Here is a 20630-nt window from a genome sequence, read left to right on the forward strand (position 1 = left end):
AACTTGGTTGTATTTCTGACCTGTCCTCTCCTTGTTTGGTTTGTTAGTTTAGGTGAATGACCGTGTCTTGGTAAGTTGGCAGTGGTGCTATACTCTTTCCATTTCTGAATGATGGATTGAACAGTTGCTCCGGGAGATGTTCAAATCTTGGGAAATCTTTGTATAACTTAAGGCTGCTTTAAACTTTATCCCTGACCTCTCTGGTGCTCCTTGACCTTCATGATGTTGTTTAGTGACCAATACACTCCGACCATAGCTCTGAGGGCCTAAAAGAACAGCTGAAATTATACTGAGAGTAGATTACACACAGGTGACCTCTATTTAACCGTTAGGCCAAGGAGTGAACATTCTGGAGTCATGAGGAATGTTACAAAGGCAATTTAATGCACTCAGAAAATGCTGTATGAATACTTATGCACGCCCCACTTTTCACTTTTCTATTTTTTGAAAAATAACAGAATCATGTGTCATTTTGTTTTCACTTCACAGTTGTCTGTTACTTGTGTGTGAACGTTCAGTAAAAAAAAATCAAAATCAAATCTTTATGTTTAGGGCTGTAAACATGACAAAATGTGCAAAAGTTCAAGGTGTATGAATACTTTCAAGAGGCACTGTACATATAAAATGTTATATGCTGTTACGAGACTGTCCTCCAACAGAAAACGACACAAGTGGTCGTTTGTTTTATCCCTGAATTACAACCATATAAGACGTCTACTAAAACAGCGCCACCAAACTTGCAAAATTAGCCCCACATGTAATATGTGAGGGTAAAAAGCAGCCCCAGATCTTCAGCCCTGCCACACCTGTGGAGGAACTGAACGTCCAGCTGTGCAAAGGCTCTCCAAGCGCCATATGCATCACACCTCACCAACCGCAGCAGCACCACAGTTCAATCACAAACTTGCAAATCCACTGTTCGAAACATTTCAGTTAAACTGATATGAAGTAGAGCAAGTGGACTCATTCATATATTTAGGAACAATTTTGGACAATTCTTTCACATTTAACAAACATGTTGACTGTGTTTACAAGAAAGCACAGCAAAGGCTTTTCCTGCTGCGTCAGCTGAGGGGTTTGGACGTCAGTGACCACATCTTAACAAGGGTTTATCACTGTTTAATTGAGAGCGTACTGATATTTAACATAGTCTCTTGGTTTGGTCATTGAACTGTCAAAAACAAAGCTAAACTTAACAGAGTTGTTGAACAGGGCAGTAAAATAACAAGCCAACAACAAACCAATATGTCTCAGCATTACAATAAAGCAGTGCCTCGTGTCTGCAGTAAGATCACAGATGACGATAGCCATCCATTGTCCCACCACTTTGAGCTCCTTCCATCAGGGCAGAGATACAGACTTCCTTGTGCCAAGAAAAATGTGTACAGGAATTATTTTGTTCCCTTTGCCATTAAGGAGCTGAATAAGTTGTAACTACTAATGTCGTTCAGTCAGTCTGTTCCTTTTCTTTGATGAAGTGAATCTGCAGCTGCTGTGTCTGCAATGAACTGATTTTATAATGAACTGATTTTACTTTGTACTTTGGGCAAATGTATGGAATGTGTGAGCGAGCCAAAGGCAAATTTCTGCCATCATTGTGCATGATAGACAATGAAGTTTTTCTATTCTATTCTATTCTATTCTATTCTATTCTATTCTATTCTATTCTATTCTATTCTTTTCTATTCTATTCTATTCTATTCTATTCTAAAATTAGCCCCTCATGCAATATGTGAGGGTAAACAGTAGCCTAGATCAGCCCTACCACACCTGTGGAGGAACTGAACGTCCAGCTGTGCCAAAGGCTCTCCAACCGCGCTCTGCGCTATTACGCACCACAGCGTGACCGCAGCAGCGTCACAATTCACCACTCTCATATTGTATTATATGTGTAATACAATTACTCACAACAACAGCGACACCAAAGCATTACTCACCTTTGATGTCTTTGTGAGTCCTTCTTCTCCTCCATATGTGTCATTACCAAATCCATAGCTCTCCCAGAGGCGTAGCTTGCCATTAGGTTAGGCAGGCAGCTGCCTGGGGCCCCCAAGCCAGCAGGGGCCCCCAGATGGCCAACAGATATAACAGAAGTCACTGCAGCAGCAGTGACAAGGTGTAACAACAATTGGCCGTCATATACTCCCCGAGAGGGCCCCATGAGGCAAACTCGCCCCTCCCTCATGCGCTTCTCAGAGAGAGAGAGAGAGAGAGAGAGAGAGAGAGAGAGAGAGAGAGAGAGAACGTGCAGCATCTTCAAAGTAAACAGACACAGGTCCAACAGAATGTGAAGTTCTGCTTCTGGCAGCAAAAACAAAAGAAAAGGAGGATAAAGAGGAGGAAGGAGAGCAAGACAGCAGCGAGTGTAAGAAGTTACTGTAGTTGTATGTCTCTGAAGTGCTTTGTTTTAGCAGCCTTCATTGTTTGGCTCGCAAACCCCCTAACTTGTAGGGAAGAATAGTTATTGCTGCTGTAAATAAATCAATAAATGCATAAATTAATAAATAGTAGATAATAAAGAAATAAAGAAATAGAATCAAATACATAAACCCCATTCTTTTTTCCTTGTTTTTCCGTTCAATCATTAAAAACTCTACCTGTACATCTTCCTCTATAATTTGTTATTATTTTTTTCTACAAAAGTTGTGCTTTAGTCCATATCGAAGAAAGTACAGCAGTTTATTTCAGATTGTTTATAATATAATGATGATAATTCTTAAGAAATATTATTGGATATGACTTAAGACGTAACTGACCCTTCAGCCAATCAGAGCGCAGGCTCACCTGCCCAAACGTCTGATACACGTGTTTTCATTGGACAGAGCGAGTGTTCGTCAAATCTAATTCAAAACACCATGAGCCAAACACAGCTGTAATGTTTATATTTTTTATCCTTAAATGACGAAACTGCGGAGAAAATAACCTCATTAGTTTCATCACGGACATTTGGCACCATGTTCTCCAGAGGAACTCAGAAAGAGACGCAGGACTTTGTGGAAAACAGTAGCGGAGCCGAGGTCCGACTTTGCCAGGATGACGAGAAGAGTTTACCCGCATCATACGCACTGGAACCCGGGGCGGATCCGAGTCACCGCGGTCACCGAACAACCGGACGTACGGGTGACACGGAGTCTGAGACACGAGGATGTTTGATGTTTGAGGACAGCGATGGAAGTGGACAGGAGACATCAACGGTGAGTAATGCTTTGGTGTCGCTGTTGCTGTGAGTAAAATGGTGACAACCTATACCCACATAATACAATATGAGAATGGTGAACTGTGGTGCTGCTGCGGTTGGTGAGGTGTGATGCATATGGCGCTTGGAGAGCCTTTGCACAGCTGGACGTTCAGTTCCTCCACAGGTGTGGCAGGGCTGAAGATCTGGGGCTGCTTTTTACCCTCACATATTACATCTGGGGCTAATTTTGCAAGTTTGTGATTCATTTCTTTGCGTTCGATTTTTGGAATCGTCGTCGCAGTTGGTCAGACACACTACGTAAAATAAAGTCATTTCTAAATCGTGTTAAATGTAATGTACATATCCTCAATGGGAGCTTGGGGGCGCTGTTTTAGTAGACGTCTTATATGGTTGTAATTCAGGGATAAGACAAACGACCACTTATGGATTTGAAGGACTTGTTGGCTATTACACCAATCTCCTTCATAAATGTTCAAGAAAATCAATGAATTGAGAAAACAAATTAAATACATGCTTCAGTTTCAGGTTAAAAGTTATTCAGATGAGACCAATGTTTTATCTAAAATGATCCATGAAACTCATATGAGGATGTGGAGGATGAGCTTCATGTTGAAGGTGATGATGAAGATGTTTGTATGAGAAGACTCTCACTAACAGCAGACTCTGAACAGACACAGCTTCACCACTGAAGATTAGAGGAGGTCTCATGGACCTGTCGCTCTTCAGAGACTCACAGCTGAACTCTGCTCTCTGTCTCGGACTCTCAGCTCTGACAGATTGATTCAGAAAGACAAAATGAGACAATAACCAGATAAAGTGCAGGTGTAGCTCCTCTGATGTACTCACTGTGTTTGAGTGGGCTCTGCTTTGTTTTTAGACTGAGCCTCCTCCTCATCCTCACACACTCTCTCCATGTTTCTGTCTGAAAGCTCAAGGACAGGGACACTAAGAGTCACTATAGGTTTAAATAGTTTAGTTAATCTGGGCTTTTTATACTTCCACTGATTGGTAAACAATGTTAAACAATAAAAATGTTTAATATTTTTGATCAGTTTTTCATTCAGACAGATCTGAAACGTACTTTGAACTTTCTTCTGCTTTATATAAAGTTGTTCTTCATCCAAATACCTCCTCAGTCGTGTTTCACTGTTTCATGTTGAAGTGACGCTTCAGTCTCTGCTGCTTCTGTTTGAGCTGAAACTTCAGCTGTTTCCTCCTGCTCCCGGAACAACTGACCCGTCCAGACGCCTCCACATTCTGCTCTCATTTACCTGAATTATACAGGAGATTTTAGAATGACATCATTATTGCAACTGAGCTTTTAAAATCATATCTGTCTTCTGCTGCCCTCTGCTGGCCATTTCAACTGTGTTCTAAAAAACAATGATTACTGATGATTTAATTTTATTCATGTGACATTTTAACGGTTGTTATTGCCTGACTGTATATTCAGTGCTGTTTCTTATATTAAGTTTGGTTTAAAAAGTGTAGAAAAGTGTAACTCCTCAGTTTAAGAACAGGAAATCCAGTCTGACCTCAGTCTAAAGTTACAAATATTCAGCTGAAATGTTTCACCAAACTGTAAATCTTCACAACTTTACCCCGAGGGCTGAAGCTCGTGTTGGCCCTTTGGTACCAACCTCCCTCAATTGTTTGTAACATTTTTAAGAACTCCAGGGACACATGTCCCGTTCGCAGGGGGACTACAAGCAACTTAATTCTTTTTAGACCAGAGAACTAACTGTACCCCCAGCACACAATGCCTTTTTGATCTCTTGGATATTGTACTCACAACTAACTTCTTTTTATTTGAATCCGACTTTTACCTGCAGATCTCAGGTACGAGTCTGGGCTCCAAAATGGCCCCGAGCTTTGCATCCCTCTACGTCGGACATCTCGAACAAGAGTTCATCTTCAACCAAGCCTACAATCCATTCCTACCGTACATATCAAACTGGAGGAGGTACATTGATGACATTTTCTTTGTTTGGAGAGGCACTGCGGAACAACTGACAGACTTTCACAAGTTCACGAACACCAATGACGATAACCTTAAGTTCACAATGGAATATGACGAATGTAAAATGAACTTTTTAGACATTCTCATCTACAAAGACTCAAACAAACTGGCTTCAAACCTGTACAGGAAAAGCACCGACAGAAACTCTATCTTACATGGTGACTCTTTCCATCCTGTACCTCTAAAAAGAAGCCGACCTTTGTCCCAGTTCAACAGAATTCGCCGCATCTGCAGCTCCGATGAGCACTATCAGACACAAGCTGAGGACCTAAGTAAGCGCCTTCAGCAAAGACACTATAAGAGTGAATGGATCTCAGCAGCTTACAATCGTTTCAACACAGTCTCCCAGAAGGAATGCCTTGAACGGACCAACACTAAAAACACAGAATCCAGACTGAATTGTGTCCTGCAATATTCCCCTCTTGCTAAAGACCTTACAAACGTTATCAACAAACACTGGCACATTATTAAATCGGATCCAAACCTACAAGACTTTGCCCTCCTGCCTCGAGTTGTTTTTAAAAGACCGCCCAACCTCAACAATATTGTGAGGGCAGATTTGCCTCCCCTCACTCAGACTCACTTTCTACAACACATCCCTCATGGAAACTACAGGTGCGGACATTGCACCCAATGCAATTTTACACAAAAGACTAAGACCTTTAATCATCCAAGAACCGGCAGAACATACAAAATAAAAGGAGTTATCACCTGCAACACCTACAATGCCATCTATATGCTCAAGTGTCCGTGCACGACCCCTCAAAACTGGAATCACTGAACACCGATCGAACATTCGTAACAATGATTCTAGGAGCCCTGTAGCAACACACTTTGCCGAAGCACAACACAATATCAGCACACTCAGGTATGTGGGCATAGAACAGGTCAAACTACCTAACAGATGCGGCGACTTAAACAAGCAACTATTAAACAGGGAGGCCTATTGGATATACACATTGGACACCATGAGTCCCAAAGGCATGAATGAAGAATTTAATCTCAGACCTTTTCTCTGACTCCAGTGTCTGTTTTCCCTTTTTTTTTGTTCCAACAAGGTATCACAACAGTGTTCATGTTCAGCTTCTATCTACCCCGGGGTAACTCTGATCCTATGTAAATATGCAAATAAATATATGTACATTCTCTACATTGTTGTGTATATATACGTTTTTACAATTTTCTTAAAGATTGTAAAGTCAAATCAGACAAAGTGACACTTACCTCTGCATGTGAACTCAGTCTCTCTGAACTTCACTTTGGGACCTGCGTCAGGTGAGAGAAGCCCCGCCCCTCTGTGTTTCCTGTAAGTCACGTGATCAGTCTGTGATCTGGTCTGACTCGTTTTAAATATGTTTATGTGGAGCTTCAGTTTTCATACTTTTGGAGATTTGTACAAAGCCACACCCACAGGAGAGACTGGGGCTGGTTTTCCCTTTAGTATTCACCACTTTATTGTTTTAACATCATTCAGGGATAAAGGGGCAATTGTGTGAGTTTTTTTTTTTTGACAAAATATTCTTTAAATCACCACAGCCTGATTCAACTGAGCTTTTAAAATCATATCTGTCTTCTGCTGCCCTCCGCTGGCCGTTTGAACTTTGTTCTAAAAAAACAATGATTGTTGTTGATTTGATTTTATTAACGGTTGTTATAGGCCGACTGTATGTTCAGTGCCGTTTCTTATGTTAAAGGGATATTTCAGGATTTTTGACATGACATTGTTTTTGGCCTCATTTCCTTGTTATCGAGAGTGTTGCTGATTTCTGGAGATATTTTTTTTTGTAATTCATGCAGTTCTTATGTTTGAAGAGTTTCGTGGCGCTAGGCTAATGCAAGGCTAGCGCATGTCTATGGTATCAGCTCTCCTGCATTAAAAACAGTCTGACCCGCTCCACAGTGCACCTGAGGCAAATCACTTATAACACCAGACTAACCATATAAATGTTTGTGTCGATAGAATAATGTTTGGAATATAACTGACCTGCATCACATGAATGATCGCATTTTGAGGGACTATTTTCCAGCAGATCACTCCGCCGCTGTGTAGCTTATACAGCCACGAAGCTGATGCTGCTCAAATATAAGGTATTTTAAATGCAAAATGGTTAAAATTATTCTATAGACACAGACATTTATATGGTTTGTCTGGCGTTATAAGTGATTTGCCTCAGGTGCTCTGTGGAGCGGGTCAGACTGTTTTTAATGCAGGCTAGCTGATACCATAGACATGCACTAGCCTTGCATTAGCCTAGTGCCACGAAATGAGGCCCTATGTCAAAAATCCTGAAATATCCCTTTAAATAACGAGCTCTAAAACATAGAAAAATCACCCAATACCTCAACTAAAGTAAATGTTAAAATGATACGATCACAAAAACATATGGACACAAAAACTACATCTCCCACCATTTCTACCAATGAGTCAACCACCCCCCGAGTCCATGAGACAACCACCCCCACTTAAAGCTGCTCAGGGCTTTATATAAGATTGTATAAATAGGGTTTGTATTAGTTTTAGGAAAAGCCTGATGACAAACAGGACAAAGGAGGAGCCAGAGCTGATGATCAGGTCAGAAAATGTCCCTCATATAAAGGTTTGATCAGGGATTCATCAGCTCTGGACCTAAACTCTTTTTCTAGTAAAAGCAGGAATTTGAGAAGTCGTTGGTGTTTTCTCGACTGTGAACTTGACGTTGTTGTAAAACGTTCATGAATTGGAGCGAGTAGAAGATGGAGACGTGTGGGAGGGTTTGTGAGAGCTAGAAATGAGTCTAAAACAGTTGAAATTGTACTTCCTCACTGTGTCGCTGTTTGAGAACGGGAGAAATCAGGTACAGGGGCTTTAAAAGCTGGAGCAATATGGTAATATCAAAGTTTAACGATATAAAAACAGGGAAGTGCAGACTGTGATCCCTGTTTCAGTCAAAACATTCATTATATTGTAGAGTTAAAAGTGTTGGTCTTAGCTTTCAAATGAGTCTTCACACTGGCCTATAGGCTGTAAACTCCAGTGAGAAGCTTTTAGATTTGGGTAAAGCAGAACTGGAGAAAATGTGCTCGGTTCAAAAACACATCAGACCAAACATGATGAGTTTCTAAAATGTTGTCATTGAATTGAGTTTCTTCCTTACAAAGAGCAGAAAACCTCAGCTAATAAAGAGACTCCACCACATCCTACAGTGTGAAACAAGTTTACAGCTGTGCAATAAACTACAGTGGAGAATTAGGAAACAGGAAAAATCGGAGAGAGTTTTTCCGCACAGGATACAAACGGATTCATGGATCAGTTTGAATCCACATGTTGTAAAGGTTTGATTTTTTACGGTTGCTAAGATCAGAACTAATATTGTGACCCCCTTGTCAAATCCTGCACCTGTCAGGGGGACTGCCCTGGAGTGGTGCAGGTCATATCTTCAGGGGAGGTCGTGTTCTGTCAGGCTGGGGGGGCTCCACCTCGCCTTCTGCCCCTCTTCACTATGGAGTCCCCCAGGGTTCTATACTTGCACCTGTTCTTTTTGCACTCTACCTCCTCCCACTAAGCTGTATCTTTAAGCAACACGGCATTCAAAATCATCTTTACCAGGACCAAGAAACACGAGCACATCACCCTGATTTCAGCCTCCCTGCACTGGCCCCCGGTCCGTTTTAGAGCTGATTTTAAAATGGTACTTTGTGTGTTTTTAGCTCTGGCCCCTCAATATATCACTGACCTCAATCAAATGTACAAACCAGCGCGTGCTCTGAGGTCTGAGGGCCAGCTCCAGCGTGTGGTCCCCAACACAAGGCGTAAAACTGGAGGGGACGGGGGCCTTCTCAGTGTTTGGCCCTAAGCTGTGGAACGCCCTGTCCCTCCACGTCCGAACGGCCCCACAGTGGAGTGTTTTAAGTCTCGTCTTCAAAACACTTTTACTCTTTGGCTTTTAACACTGCGTGAGTCGTGAGGCCTCTGTGTCCTTTTTATTTGATTTATTTTTTATCCTTGACTTTTATTGTTTATGGCAGGTTTTTATTTATTTAATTTGACTGTTTTTATAGTTTTTATTGTTTACATTGGACCTTGTTTGTGCAGCACTTTGGAAACTTATTTTATATGTTGAAATGTGCTCTATAAATAAAGTTGGATTGAAAACATGGATTTCATGATAATGATTTTAATCTGGATTTATTTGCAATTACAGGAATATTTTACAAAAAGTAAAAGTTGTTTAATCAACAGTGACACTTTTTATTTTGGTTCTTAAGCTCAAACCCACTGAAAACATGAAGTGAGAAAGTCTATGAGCCGCGTGCTTTGGGTTGCCAGATCCTATGGCTTAAAACAGTGTGCAATAAACTTAAATATGAGCAATAAAGGCAACCGGGATTATTTTTATGTTAGAAATGCCTTTTTAAAACAGTCAGTGTGTTTGCTCTATGTCTTAAAAGAATAGTTCCAGGTTTAAACACCGCTGAACAACGACTCCAAGTCTACACTGCCTCTGTTTAATGTAGAGTCCACTTTTTGACTCAAACATTGGCTCCACATGAGAGAAATGTGAGATCTTTGCATCTGAACATTAAAATGACAGTAAAAGTGTCTGCAGGGAAATTCTAACGACAAACAAATTAACTAAAAACACCGTTTTCACCTTGGATTTGTCTAAGTTTGCAAACGTCACACAGGAGTGGAATGATGACTTCTCATACGACACAACGACCAGGAAAGAGTCCAAGGATTCATTTTCTAACCATCGGAGAATGAGCTGGTGTTTGCTTTTAGTCCTGATGGTGTTAAGGTTTAAAAGTCACTCAATCGTATAATGTTCCCACATGTCCAGAGAACAAGTGTTTTTCCCCCATCATTGTTTCTGTCATTGCATGTAACTCCAATTATTGTCCCTGTATCTTCAGCTCTTGATCTAAAATGTGGTGTCTAACGATGGTAAGACTCTGTCGGAGCGAGAATGGAAGCAGAATGTCTCAGTGTAGTTTCAGAGCTGTTGTCCAGGTCAGTGAGAGGACACAGTAAATGTCAGGTGTGGACAGGGCTGAGTCTGGTCCATGAGCTCCCTCTGTCCAGGATCAACACTCAGGACAATGGTTGGTTAGTCCGTCCAGCTGTAAAGAGACGACACAGACAGTTATTAGACACAGAGGGAAGAGAAACAGTCATTAGTCATTTAGCAGCAACAGAAAGTGCACTTCAGTGTGTAATAGTCTGGTGTTTCGAAGGATGGTTTAAGAAAATGAAATGTAGCCCGTTTGATGACATTTTCCAACATGTTCCAGTGATTTGTGACCATCACATCAGTCCCAGGTCGACGTGCTGTTTTACAAATCCTGTAATAATGGGAGTAAGGACTGAGGAAGCTGCAGTGACCAATCAGAGCAGACTGGCCTAAACACAGTCCAACAGTTCTTATGTTTTGTCCAATGGAGCCTGAGACAGGAGGCTGGACTGCAGCATCAGGAGGGGCAGTTTGGGACTGTTTCATGTGGATTCAGCAGAGCCACATTCACTGAGATCAGCCAAACCAGACTCTGCTCTGATCCACTCCTGTTCACTACACTATAGTATATACTCACTTTAGAAACTCCAGTCGACAGTGAGGACTCCACAGCTCCTGGACGTCTGACTTCTTCAGGTTGTTTCCAAACAGATACAGTTGTCTCAGTTGTGAGGGGTTGGACTTCAGAGCTGAGGCCAGAGAAGAACAGCTGGACTTTGACAAACCGCAGTTCCTCAATCTGAATAAAGAATAAATGATGAACAGATGATGAAACCATTTGAATGTATTGACTCTATGAAGCTCTGGTGAACTCTTATCTATGGTCGAGAGGTTTAAGACAGAGCTAGAAAATCCTGGTGGAAAAACAAAATAGTGACATTTTGTCCCAAATGTGGACATTTTCACTGAGGGGTTTCTCTCACTTTTAGTTCCACCAGTTTCTGCATGAATGGCTGTGTTGAGATACTTTGATAGACATTAAAATCACACTGTTATACAAGTTGAACATGGACGACTCTATATTGTAAAGTGTTGTTTGTGATTATTGAGCTTCAAAATAACTACAATGTTTCTGATTTGCTGATTCTGATTAAAATGAAAGTGTTTCATCTGGACAGTTCAAACCTTTGTTCTGAATTAAAGTCATTCTTACCAGGACTGGGCGTTATGGACTATCATTTATATCACGGTATAAAACACAAATATGTGATTTATTTGGTGATTTACAGTAATGAACACAAGACAAAATACTTGAAAATTCAGCTTTTGACCAATTGGTTAAATTGATTTAAGACTATTTTCTCTTTAGTGACGTGAATCAACTTGAATCTGTGGGTCGACCTGGACCTGGAAGATACTTATAAGATTAAATACAGTATTATGGCTCCAATAAGTGAGCAGGACGCAGCGCCTCAGCTCACACTAAATGTCCCCTATACGTTCATGTGGCTCTGCCTCTGTGGAGTTTACACATGTTTTTATAGCAGTCAGGAGACTATGGGGACAGGCTCATGACTAACAAGAAACACATTTGTTACAACATGATACAAACATCCTCGTATCTCTCTCCTGTCTGACACAGCGCACAGACACACACTAACACAATGTGATTTCATTCTATTGTTTAAGGCGAGACACTGCAGGTAAAGAGGGAAATATATAGAGACATATATTTTCATGAGTTACAATGAAGTGAACTCACAGTTTAAAAATTAGACATTTTTTGCATTTAAATGACCAACATTTGCCGACTTCAATTGTGTTGCTGAAAAGACACAGATTCACAGTTATGGTTTTATTTTGTTGATATATAGGAAACAGAATAATTCAGAGGGGATTAAGGATATCTGTTAATGTAATTGTAACTAATGATTTGTTTTCTTGATTTTTATTGTGTTTTTAATGCTTTTTATTCTATTTTTGCTCTGTTTGGTGTTACTGTGAGGCACATTGAGTTGTCAAGTACATGAAATGTGCCATATAAATAAACTTGCCTTGCCTTGCCATCTCAAATCTGTCAAAATTCAAATAGTTCCTTGTTTTTTGGGTTCAAAGCTCAATAACCCTGGTGGGAATTAGATCCTCTGAAATGTTTTGTCCAAGACGTGAAAGTTGAGAGTGTGTAGGATCTACTAAAGTGGAGATGTTGTGAAGCTCATTTGGAGAAAACAGCCCCTAAAGTTCAGTAACACGTGAGTGAGAACATGTCTCAGTCTTTCACAGCCGTGTCTCGCCTTAACCCTTGTGTCGTCCTGTGCACATGTTTGTACATTTTTTCATTTGACCATTTTGTCTGTGTTACAGTTTGAGACGTGGATTTCTGCAGAAAATGTTCTTTTGAGTCAAATTTTCTGAATCCAGTGTTTGTTTTTCTCTCGTGTCTTTTATTTTGGAAATCTGCATTTTCTATACGTTCACCGTCCTAGTACAAAAATGTACACACTTTTCAAACTGCTGTAAAAACCACATACTTTCATCTTTTTCAATGTTTGTTCATAAATCTCAAGAATCACTTCTCACCTTCTCAAAACTACCAAACATGTTTTTTATTTGGGGATTTTAACCCTTTGTTTGCCAGTTTGAAAACAAAAACTTTGAAGTTTGTTCCAAAACAACATAAAAACCTCATTATCTTTATAATAATGAACAGTTCAGAGCTGGACTTTGGTGGATTTTAGGGCCTTGGACGTGTCAAAGATGAGACAAAAATGGATTTGAAGCATTTGTAGTTTTTCTGTAGTGACAGATTTACAACTTTCCATACGTCGCCCCCTAGTGTACAAAAATGTACACGCCTAAAAACAGCCATAAAATCGACATTTTTACAGATTTTTTCCACTTGTTTTTGCATAAATCACATGAACTACTTGAAACTTTCCAAACCAAACATGTCATAATTTTCTGGATTTTAACCCTGAAAATCCCAGTTTCAAAACTGAAAAAAAAAGTTACACAAAAACACTTGAGTGTGATTATATTTGTAATAATAAAATGTGGAGCTGAGGCTTTGTCTGTTTCCAGAGCCGTGTTTGTGTCGCAGATGAAGTGAAATGGATTTGATGCATTTATAGTTTTTCTGTCGTGGACGATTCTTTATGTGAAAATGGCAGCGGCTGAAACAGCCCCATTGACTTCCATTATACATGTTTTTCTTTGCTCTTCCGGAGCCGTTTGAAACTTCACTTTTTACAGTGTCAGCATTTCATTTGGAAGAAAAGGAGTGAATTTGAACATTTTTACTGAGTTTCATCAGATTGGAGCTCATTCCCATTGTCGGCACATGAATAAAATCACTGTATTTTCTCCTATTGAATATAATGGAAATAAGGCCTTTCCAATGGACTTTACGCTGAAAACTTACACTTTTAAATCTCACTGAAACACGCCATAAAATCACTTAATCTGTGACATCAGGGTTTCATTTGGAGGAAAATGAGTGAAATTTGACATTTTTACTGTATTTCATAAATTTCAACATTTTTTGACAGTTGGCAAAGCCAGTGTTGTTTCATGTTCTGCAGTTTGTAAACTCTGTTTATGTGAGAACCAGAGCAGGAGGTGGGCGGAGCCTAAACCCTCAACACCTCAACACACATAAATAACCTGGACAAAGAGCTGCAGTCTGGATTTATTCTCGTGTTTCCCTCAGGTTTACAAACCTGGGCCTCGTTTTCAAAACAGAGACTTTTCTGCTTCAAAACCAACGACTGATTGTGACGCTCCCACTGAGCTGTTTTGGTGTCTAATTGTGACAGGGTAGCCCTTTGCGCTCCTGCACGTAGTGGCTGAGGTGAGAGGGCGCACTGTAAAAAGGAGGGTTCGTTACGCAGCCCGACCTCTCACCTCTGACGTCACCCGCTGCATGGCTGAACACAGGAAGCAAGGGCTTCCTCTGTTTAGGCCGGCTACTTTGGGCCAAACATGCGCTTCAGTGGCCGAATTTGTGTGCGGAAAGCCAGCAATTCAATAGCGCTTTCGCGCGGGGTCCAGTGCGCGTCCTGCTCTCCGGGTGCTGTCACCATGGGGGAGGGTTGCAGCCCTGTGTCACGCAGGTGTGCGTAATGTGAGCGCTTCGCTTTTATCCCACGGGTCCTTCCTTCCTTCCTTCCTTCTGAGCAAATGCAAGTCTGTTCGTCGCTATGTTGAGTCCCCATCGCAACCCTGCACAGCCCAAATTCAGAGACCTCTTTGATAGCAGTGGTCTGTTAGGGCAGAGGGCTTCGGACTCACACCGCCCCTCGTCAGTCCCCTCATCCATTGCTGGACCGTCACTCCAGGTAAAAGGTGTGATGGACACGTGGGGCTGCTGAATCTGGGCCGCCAGCCGTTCCGCAAGGACTTGACTAGCAATGGGTTTTCTCTGCTGTTTTGTTTTCTTTAATTTCAATCTGCAAGTTTTGTATTTGCACCGCTCATGTAACCTGCTCTTAACTCAAATGAACTGAAAATATATTTAAATCCAAAGTAATAAAAACAATATATTTTCTTATTAACCTGTCTCTGTTCTACCTAGTCCAACGAACCTGTGTGACCTTAGCGTGGGGTAAAGTCAATACTGGGTTCTCTGACCCACAATTCAGAGTGGCGTTGTGATCACTGTAAAGCAATGCAGTTAACAAGTGGGCTACTGCCTCGGTCTGCTACATAATATTTTGAAATTGTAAAAATCTTCACACTGAAAATTATTGTCGATAAATCACTTTAAAAATATTCATATATTTTATAGAAAACACAAAGGCAAACAAATCCTGTTGTTTCGGCCACAGCTTCAGTATAAGCTGACTGAAGATACAGCATCTGTTACAATGTTAGAAAAGTGGAAAATTCTGAAATGCAGTGAAAATGTCAAATTCAACTCGTTTTCTTCAAAATGAAATGCTGACATCACAGATCTGTGACTTTTTCCTGTATTACAGTGAGATTTAAAATGTGAAGTTTCATGTCAGAAAAGTCCCAGGTTCTGCCATGGCTCCATTATATTCTAATGGGAAAATAGCATGATTTCATTCATCTGCCGACAACAGGAACAAGGTCCAAACTGAAAACATACAGGAGAAATGTCAAATCTGACTCTTGTTCTTCAAAATAAAAGGCTGACATTATAAAATATATGACTTTATATGGTGACAGGAGAGCAAAGAGAATTGGAAGTCCTGAATGTCTTTATAATGGAAGTCAATAGAAGAACTTCATTAGATTCTTCAAAACCCCAGCCCAGACCAAACATCTCACCAAATCATCTCAATGTTGGAGGAAATGTGGAGGAAATGAAGGAAATCACTGCCATATACAGTGGGGCAAAAAAGTATTTAGTCAGCCACCAATTGTGCAAGTTCTCCCACTTAAAAAAATGACAGAGGTCTGTAATTTTCATCATAGGTACACTTCAACTGTGAGAGACAGAATGTGAAAAAAAATCCAGGAATTCACATTGTAGGATTTTTAAAGAATTTATTTGTAAATTATGGTGGAAAATAAGTATTTGGTCAATAACACAAATTCAACTCAATACTTTGTAATATAATCTTTGTTGGCAATAACAGAGGTCAAACGATTACTATAGGTCTGTACCAGGTTTGCACACACAGTAGCTGTTATTTTGGCCCATTCCTCCATGCAGATCTTCTCGAGAGCAGTGATGTTTTGGGGCTGTCGCCGAGCAACACGGACTTTCAACTCCCTCCACAGATTTTCTATGGGGTTGAGGTCTGGAGACTGGCTAGGCCACTCCAGGACCTTCAAATGCTTCTTACGGAGCCACTCCTTCGTTGCCCGGGCGGTGTGTTTGAGATCATTGTCATGTTGGAAGACCCAGCCACGTTTCATCTTCAAAGCTCTCACTGATGGATGGAAGGAGGTTTTGGCTCAAAATCTCACGATACATGGCCCCATTCATTCTTTCCTTAACACGGATCAGTCGTCCTGTCCCCTTAGCAGAAAAACCAAAGCATGATGTTTCCACCCCCATGCTTCACAGTAGGTATGGTGTTCTTGGGATGCAACTCGGTATTCTTCTTCCTCCAAACACGACGAGTTGAGTTTATACCAAAAAGTTCTACTTTGGTTTCATCTGACCACATGACATTCTCCCAATCCTCTGCTGTATCATCCATGTGCTCTCTGGCAAACTTCAGACGGGCCTGGACATGCACTGGCTTAAGCAGGGGGACACGTCTGGCACTGCGGGATTTGATTCCCTGTCGTTGTAGTGTGTTACTGATGGTAACCTTTGTTACTTTGGTCCCAGGTCATTCAGCAGGTCCCCCCGTGTGGTTCTGGAATTGTTGCTCACTGTTCTCATGATCATTGTGACCCCACGGGATGAGATCTTGCGTGGAGCCCCAGATCGAGGGAGATTATCAGTGGTCTTGTATGTCTTCCATTTTCTGATCATTTCTCCCACAGTTGATTTTTTCACACCAAGCTGCTTGCCTATTGTAGATTCACTCTTCCCAGTCTGGTGCAGGTCTACAATTCTTTTCCTGGTGTCCTTCGACAGCTTTTTGGTCTTGGCCATAGTGGAGTTTGGAGTCTGACTGTTTGAGGCTGTGGACAGGTGTCTTTTATACAGATAACCAGTTCAAACAGGCGCCATTAATACAGGTAACAAGTGGAGGACAGAAGAGCTTCTTAAAGAAGAAGTTACATGTCTGTGAGAGCCAGAGATCTTCTTTGTTTGAAGTGATCAAATACTTATTTTCACCATAATTTACAAATAAATTCTTTAAAAATCCTACAATGTGAATTCCTGGATTTTTTTTCTCACATTCTGTCTCTCACAGTTGAAGTGTACCTATGATGAAAAATTACAGACCTCTGCCATTATTTTAAGTGAGAGAACTTGCACAATTGGTGGCTGACTAAATACTTTTTTGCCCCACTGTATTTTGGTTATGCTCTCGAATCATTCCTTTCTGGGTAGATGTACATCAAATATTGGAAAATGTATTTCAAATGGACATAACATTTCAAATAAAAACCTTGTGTCTTCATTGGTGAAAATGTTTCATATCGAACTAAATACTTGTTTCAGATATTGAGTGCAGCTGCCAGGAAAGCCATTACTAGAAAACGGCTTAACCCACAGAGGCCAACAGTAAATGAGTGGATAGATATAATTTATGACATTTATAAAATGTGGAGAATTACCTTTACAATTAGATTACAACAGGATCAGTTTGAAAATAAATGAGCCTGTTTCATCTGTGAGACCAGACTCTGTAGAACTTCTGCTTAGAAGATTTAATGTGAAATGATTGTAGATGTAAAGGCCCCAAGGTTCATTTGTTTATTGTTTCTGGAACATCTTTCAAATACTGGAAAAATAAAGAATATAAAATATATATAATGGAAGTCAATGGAACCAAGAACATTTTGACATAAAGAATCGTCCACTACAGAAAAACGACTAATGCAGTCAAATCAATATTGGTCCAAACTTTGACTCATCCAAGGCTCTAAACACCACCAAAGCCCAGCTCTCTAATGTTTATTATTCAGAAAATATTCAACTTTTTATATTTTTTAGTTCGACATTTTGTAAAGTTTACAAAATAAAGATGTCATTTAAAGGGTTAATATTCATATAATTATTGAATGTGTGGTCGTTTTTGGAAAGTCATCAAGTAGTTCAAGAGATTGATGCAAAAAAAAGCAGAAAACAATCTGACTGTGTGGTGATTTTATGGCTGTTTTTAGGCTTGTACATTTTTGTGCACGAGGGTGAAGCACCTGCAGGGCCTCCACAGATAGATTGACCTTTATTGTCCCACAGGAGGAAGTTTGTTTTCACAGCCTCCACCACAGCACACACACATCACAAACAACTCCATGTTACAAATCCACATGAGGACCAGCCAAAGATTACAGACTGTTTAAAGCAGCTATAGCAGAGGGGACAAAGTTTGAGCTGAAGGAGCCGCCTCTGCCTCAGAGTCCTGTAGCTGCAGCTTGAAGGCAGCAGGACAAAGCCAGTGTGGAGAGGGAGGTCAGAGTCCAGGGCAGAAGCCTGACTAGCAGTATTACAAATACACACCGGTGTACAAATATACACAGGTATATCATGGACGGTTTGATATAATATTGTTTCTGTACAATCATTTAATATGAAGTCTCTTCTGTGTTTTGTCTGATAAATACAGAGACTTTCTTTGTCTCTGGTGCAGCCTCCTCTTCATCCACAACAGCGTGTGCTTATCTGGATGGACTTGTGTTCATGACTGAGGTAAAGCTGTGGAACATGTCCAGTGTGTGACAGTAAGAGTGAACTGACCTCAGAATCTCCAGTCGACAGTCCAGATTCTGCAGGAAATCACACAGACGTTCCACTCCAGAGTCCTTCAGGTTTGGGTTATTGCTCAGACTCAGTTGTCTCAGATGTGAGGGGTTGGACTTCAGAGCTGAGGCCAGAGAAGAACAGCTGGACTCTGACAAACTGCAGTCGATCAATCTGAATAAAGAATAAATGATGAACAGATGATGAAACTATTTGAATGTATTGATTGTAACAGAGGCTCATATGAGATTGTGCTGACGACCTGATATTTCAGTTTTCATTCAGTGTCAGATTCTGTCTGAGACAAACCTTTCTCTGTTTTCAGACACTTTGCATTTCAACCTGAAAAGACTCACAGAAACGGAATGACGGTATGAGTGTTTTATTAACGAACATGAATTATTATTGGGGCTCAGACCCTGGCGGAAGACTGAACGAACGATATGGAATGCATGGCTTTGACGAATGATAGCCATGATCTTCCCCGGAGCCTGGACCCTGGTGGTGGTGGAAGAGACCTGGGTCGGCCACTTGATGAGCGGAGCCGAGGAGGAGCCAGGCGGAGAAAGGGGTGGAGGAGGGTCGGAGCACGGCTGGCAAATGGCTGAGTGATTGACCAGGAAGGTTAAAAAGGGGATCCTGAGCGATGAGTGGCTGGTGAGGGGAGGAGCAGCTGCGGTGATTGGCTGTCATGAAGGTGCGGCTTGATTGGAGTCCGTGATTGGATGATTGGAGTGCGCTGCCGGTGATGAGGTGATGAATGAATGCAGCTGGTAGGTCTTCCAGGTTGAATTTGCGCATAAGCTTCATAAAGCCATATCTTCACTAGTTACAATTATGTGAATTCACCAGATTTCACTGGATTTGAGCCGTTTGGACAAGTTTAAAAGTATTTATTTGAATATAATCTCCTTCTCTCAGGGAGAAGATACAGGGCAGACTCAACAGATGAAAAACTCCACTCTTTTCCATCTTTTAGATCAAATGCTGAAAGTGGAATGTGAATGTGAGCATTAATGATGTGGGAATGTTTCTTATTTGATGCTCTCTGTTAGACACATTTCACAAGAGTCAATAAAGTACATGGTGTTAGGCCTCGTTCATCAGACTGGACAGGGAGTCTTTATTATTTATGTCACATTTTCTGTCAATGGGGCGACGTGAAGAGAATTGTTCCTAAAATGACTTCACTTGAACAGTTTAGCCTGAAATAAAAGGATATAAACTAAAACACTCAGATAATGTCGACCTCATCAGTAATTCCATCTAAACTAGAGCTGCACAGTTTTGTACAAATATCTCATTGTGAGAATGATTTATTTATTATTTTCATAAATGATTTAGATCAAGTCAAAAATGCACATTTGCATTTTCTACACAGATGATACGGTTTTATAAACATCAGCGCCTTTGGCAGAATAACTACAATTGTCTGACGTGACGACAGCTGTGTCCAATTAAAAACATATGAAGTGAATATAAACTCACACGGAGAACACGAGGCAAAATCCTCGACTACTTCATCCATGATTAGTTTTGGATAATGTTAACGTTAATTGAACTAAAAACATAGAGGTGCAGCGAGTGACGTAACCTTCTCATTTCTCTGTGACGGTCGTGATTGGTTCGACAAGGCCTTAACCGCCAATCAACAACTTGTTTACCGTGCGTGGCCAGACTTTCTTTCGTGCAGAAATAAGGTGGGTGTGTTTTATCAGGATACTGCAGCTGCTGTCACTCAAACAGGAGCGCGTCACGTGACGGCCAGTTTACAGGAGAATTAGCACTTTGCTTTGTTTTGCTGCTGAGGAACCTTTGAAATCACTCATGGACTTATCAGGACACGAGGAGCAGAAACTCTCATGAGCTTTTACTTCAACCACGTCATGGACGAGTCTTTCTGTCAAACTAAACGGAGTTTGGACTAAAGTGGAGCAGCTTTACCTGGCGCTGTCCTCAGGTCAGTCAGAGGCTGTGTTTGACCTTTCTTCTTGTTGATGCATTACTTTCATCACATGTGCGTGTCATTATGTGCTTGGACACGACTACTGTGACGCCTTTGTAGCCGTGATCAAAGTCATACAGAGGCGATCGTCCAGGTGACATCTAAACATAACATGCTAACGACACGTTTACCCCTGAAAC

General features: G+C 41.0%; 1 protein-coding gene across 21 annotated transcripts in view; it reads right to left on the bottom strand.

Moving 5' to 3' along the window:
- LOC306964092 (NACHT, LRR and PYD domains-containing protein 12-like) overlaps nt 1-20630 on the bottom strand; it is a 188364-nt gene that overhangs the window by 139000 nt on the left and 28734 nt on the right. For 15 of the 21 annotated variants that reach the window (XM_079557962.1, XM_079557966.1, XM_079557959.1 and 12 more), the window contains one exon: nt 18483-18659. The exons of 1 other annotated variant lie outside the window; for it this stretch is intronic. In XM_079557962.1, coding sequence (XP_079414088.1) covers nt 18483-18659 — 177 coding nt within the window. Of the gene's footprint in view, nt 1-3854; nt 3969-18482; nt 18660-20630 lie in introns of all 21 variants that reach the window. 5 more of the 21 variants (XM_079557964.1, XM_079557961.1, XM_079557963.1 and 2 more) reach the window with 1 other exon arrangement.

This window comes from Gobius niger (genome assembly GCF_951799975.1).
Source record: "Gobius niger genome assembly, chromosome: 6".
Classification (NCBI taxonomy): Eukaryota; Metazoa; Chordata; class Actinopteri; order Gobiiformes; family Gobiidae; genus Gobius; species Gobius niger.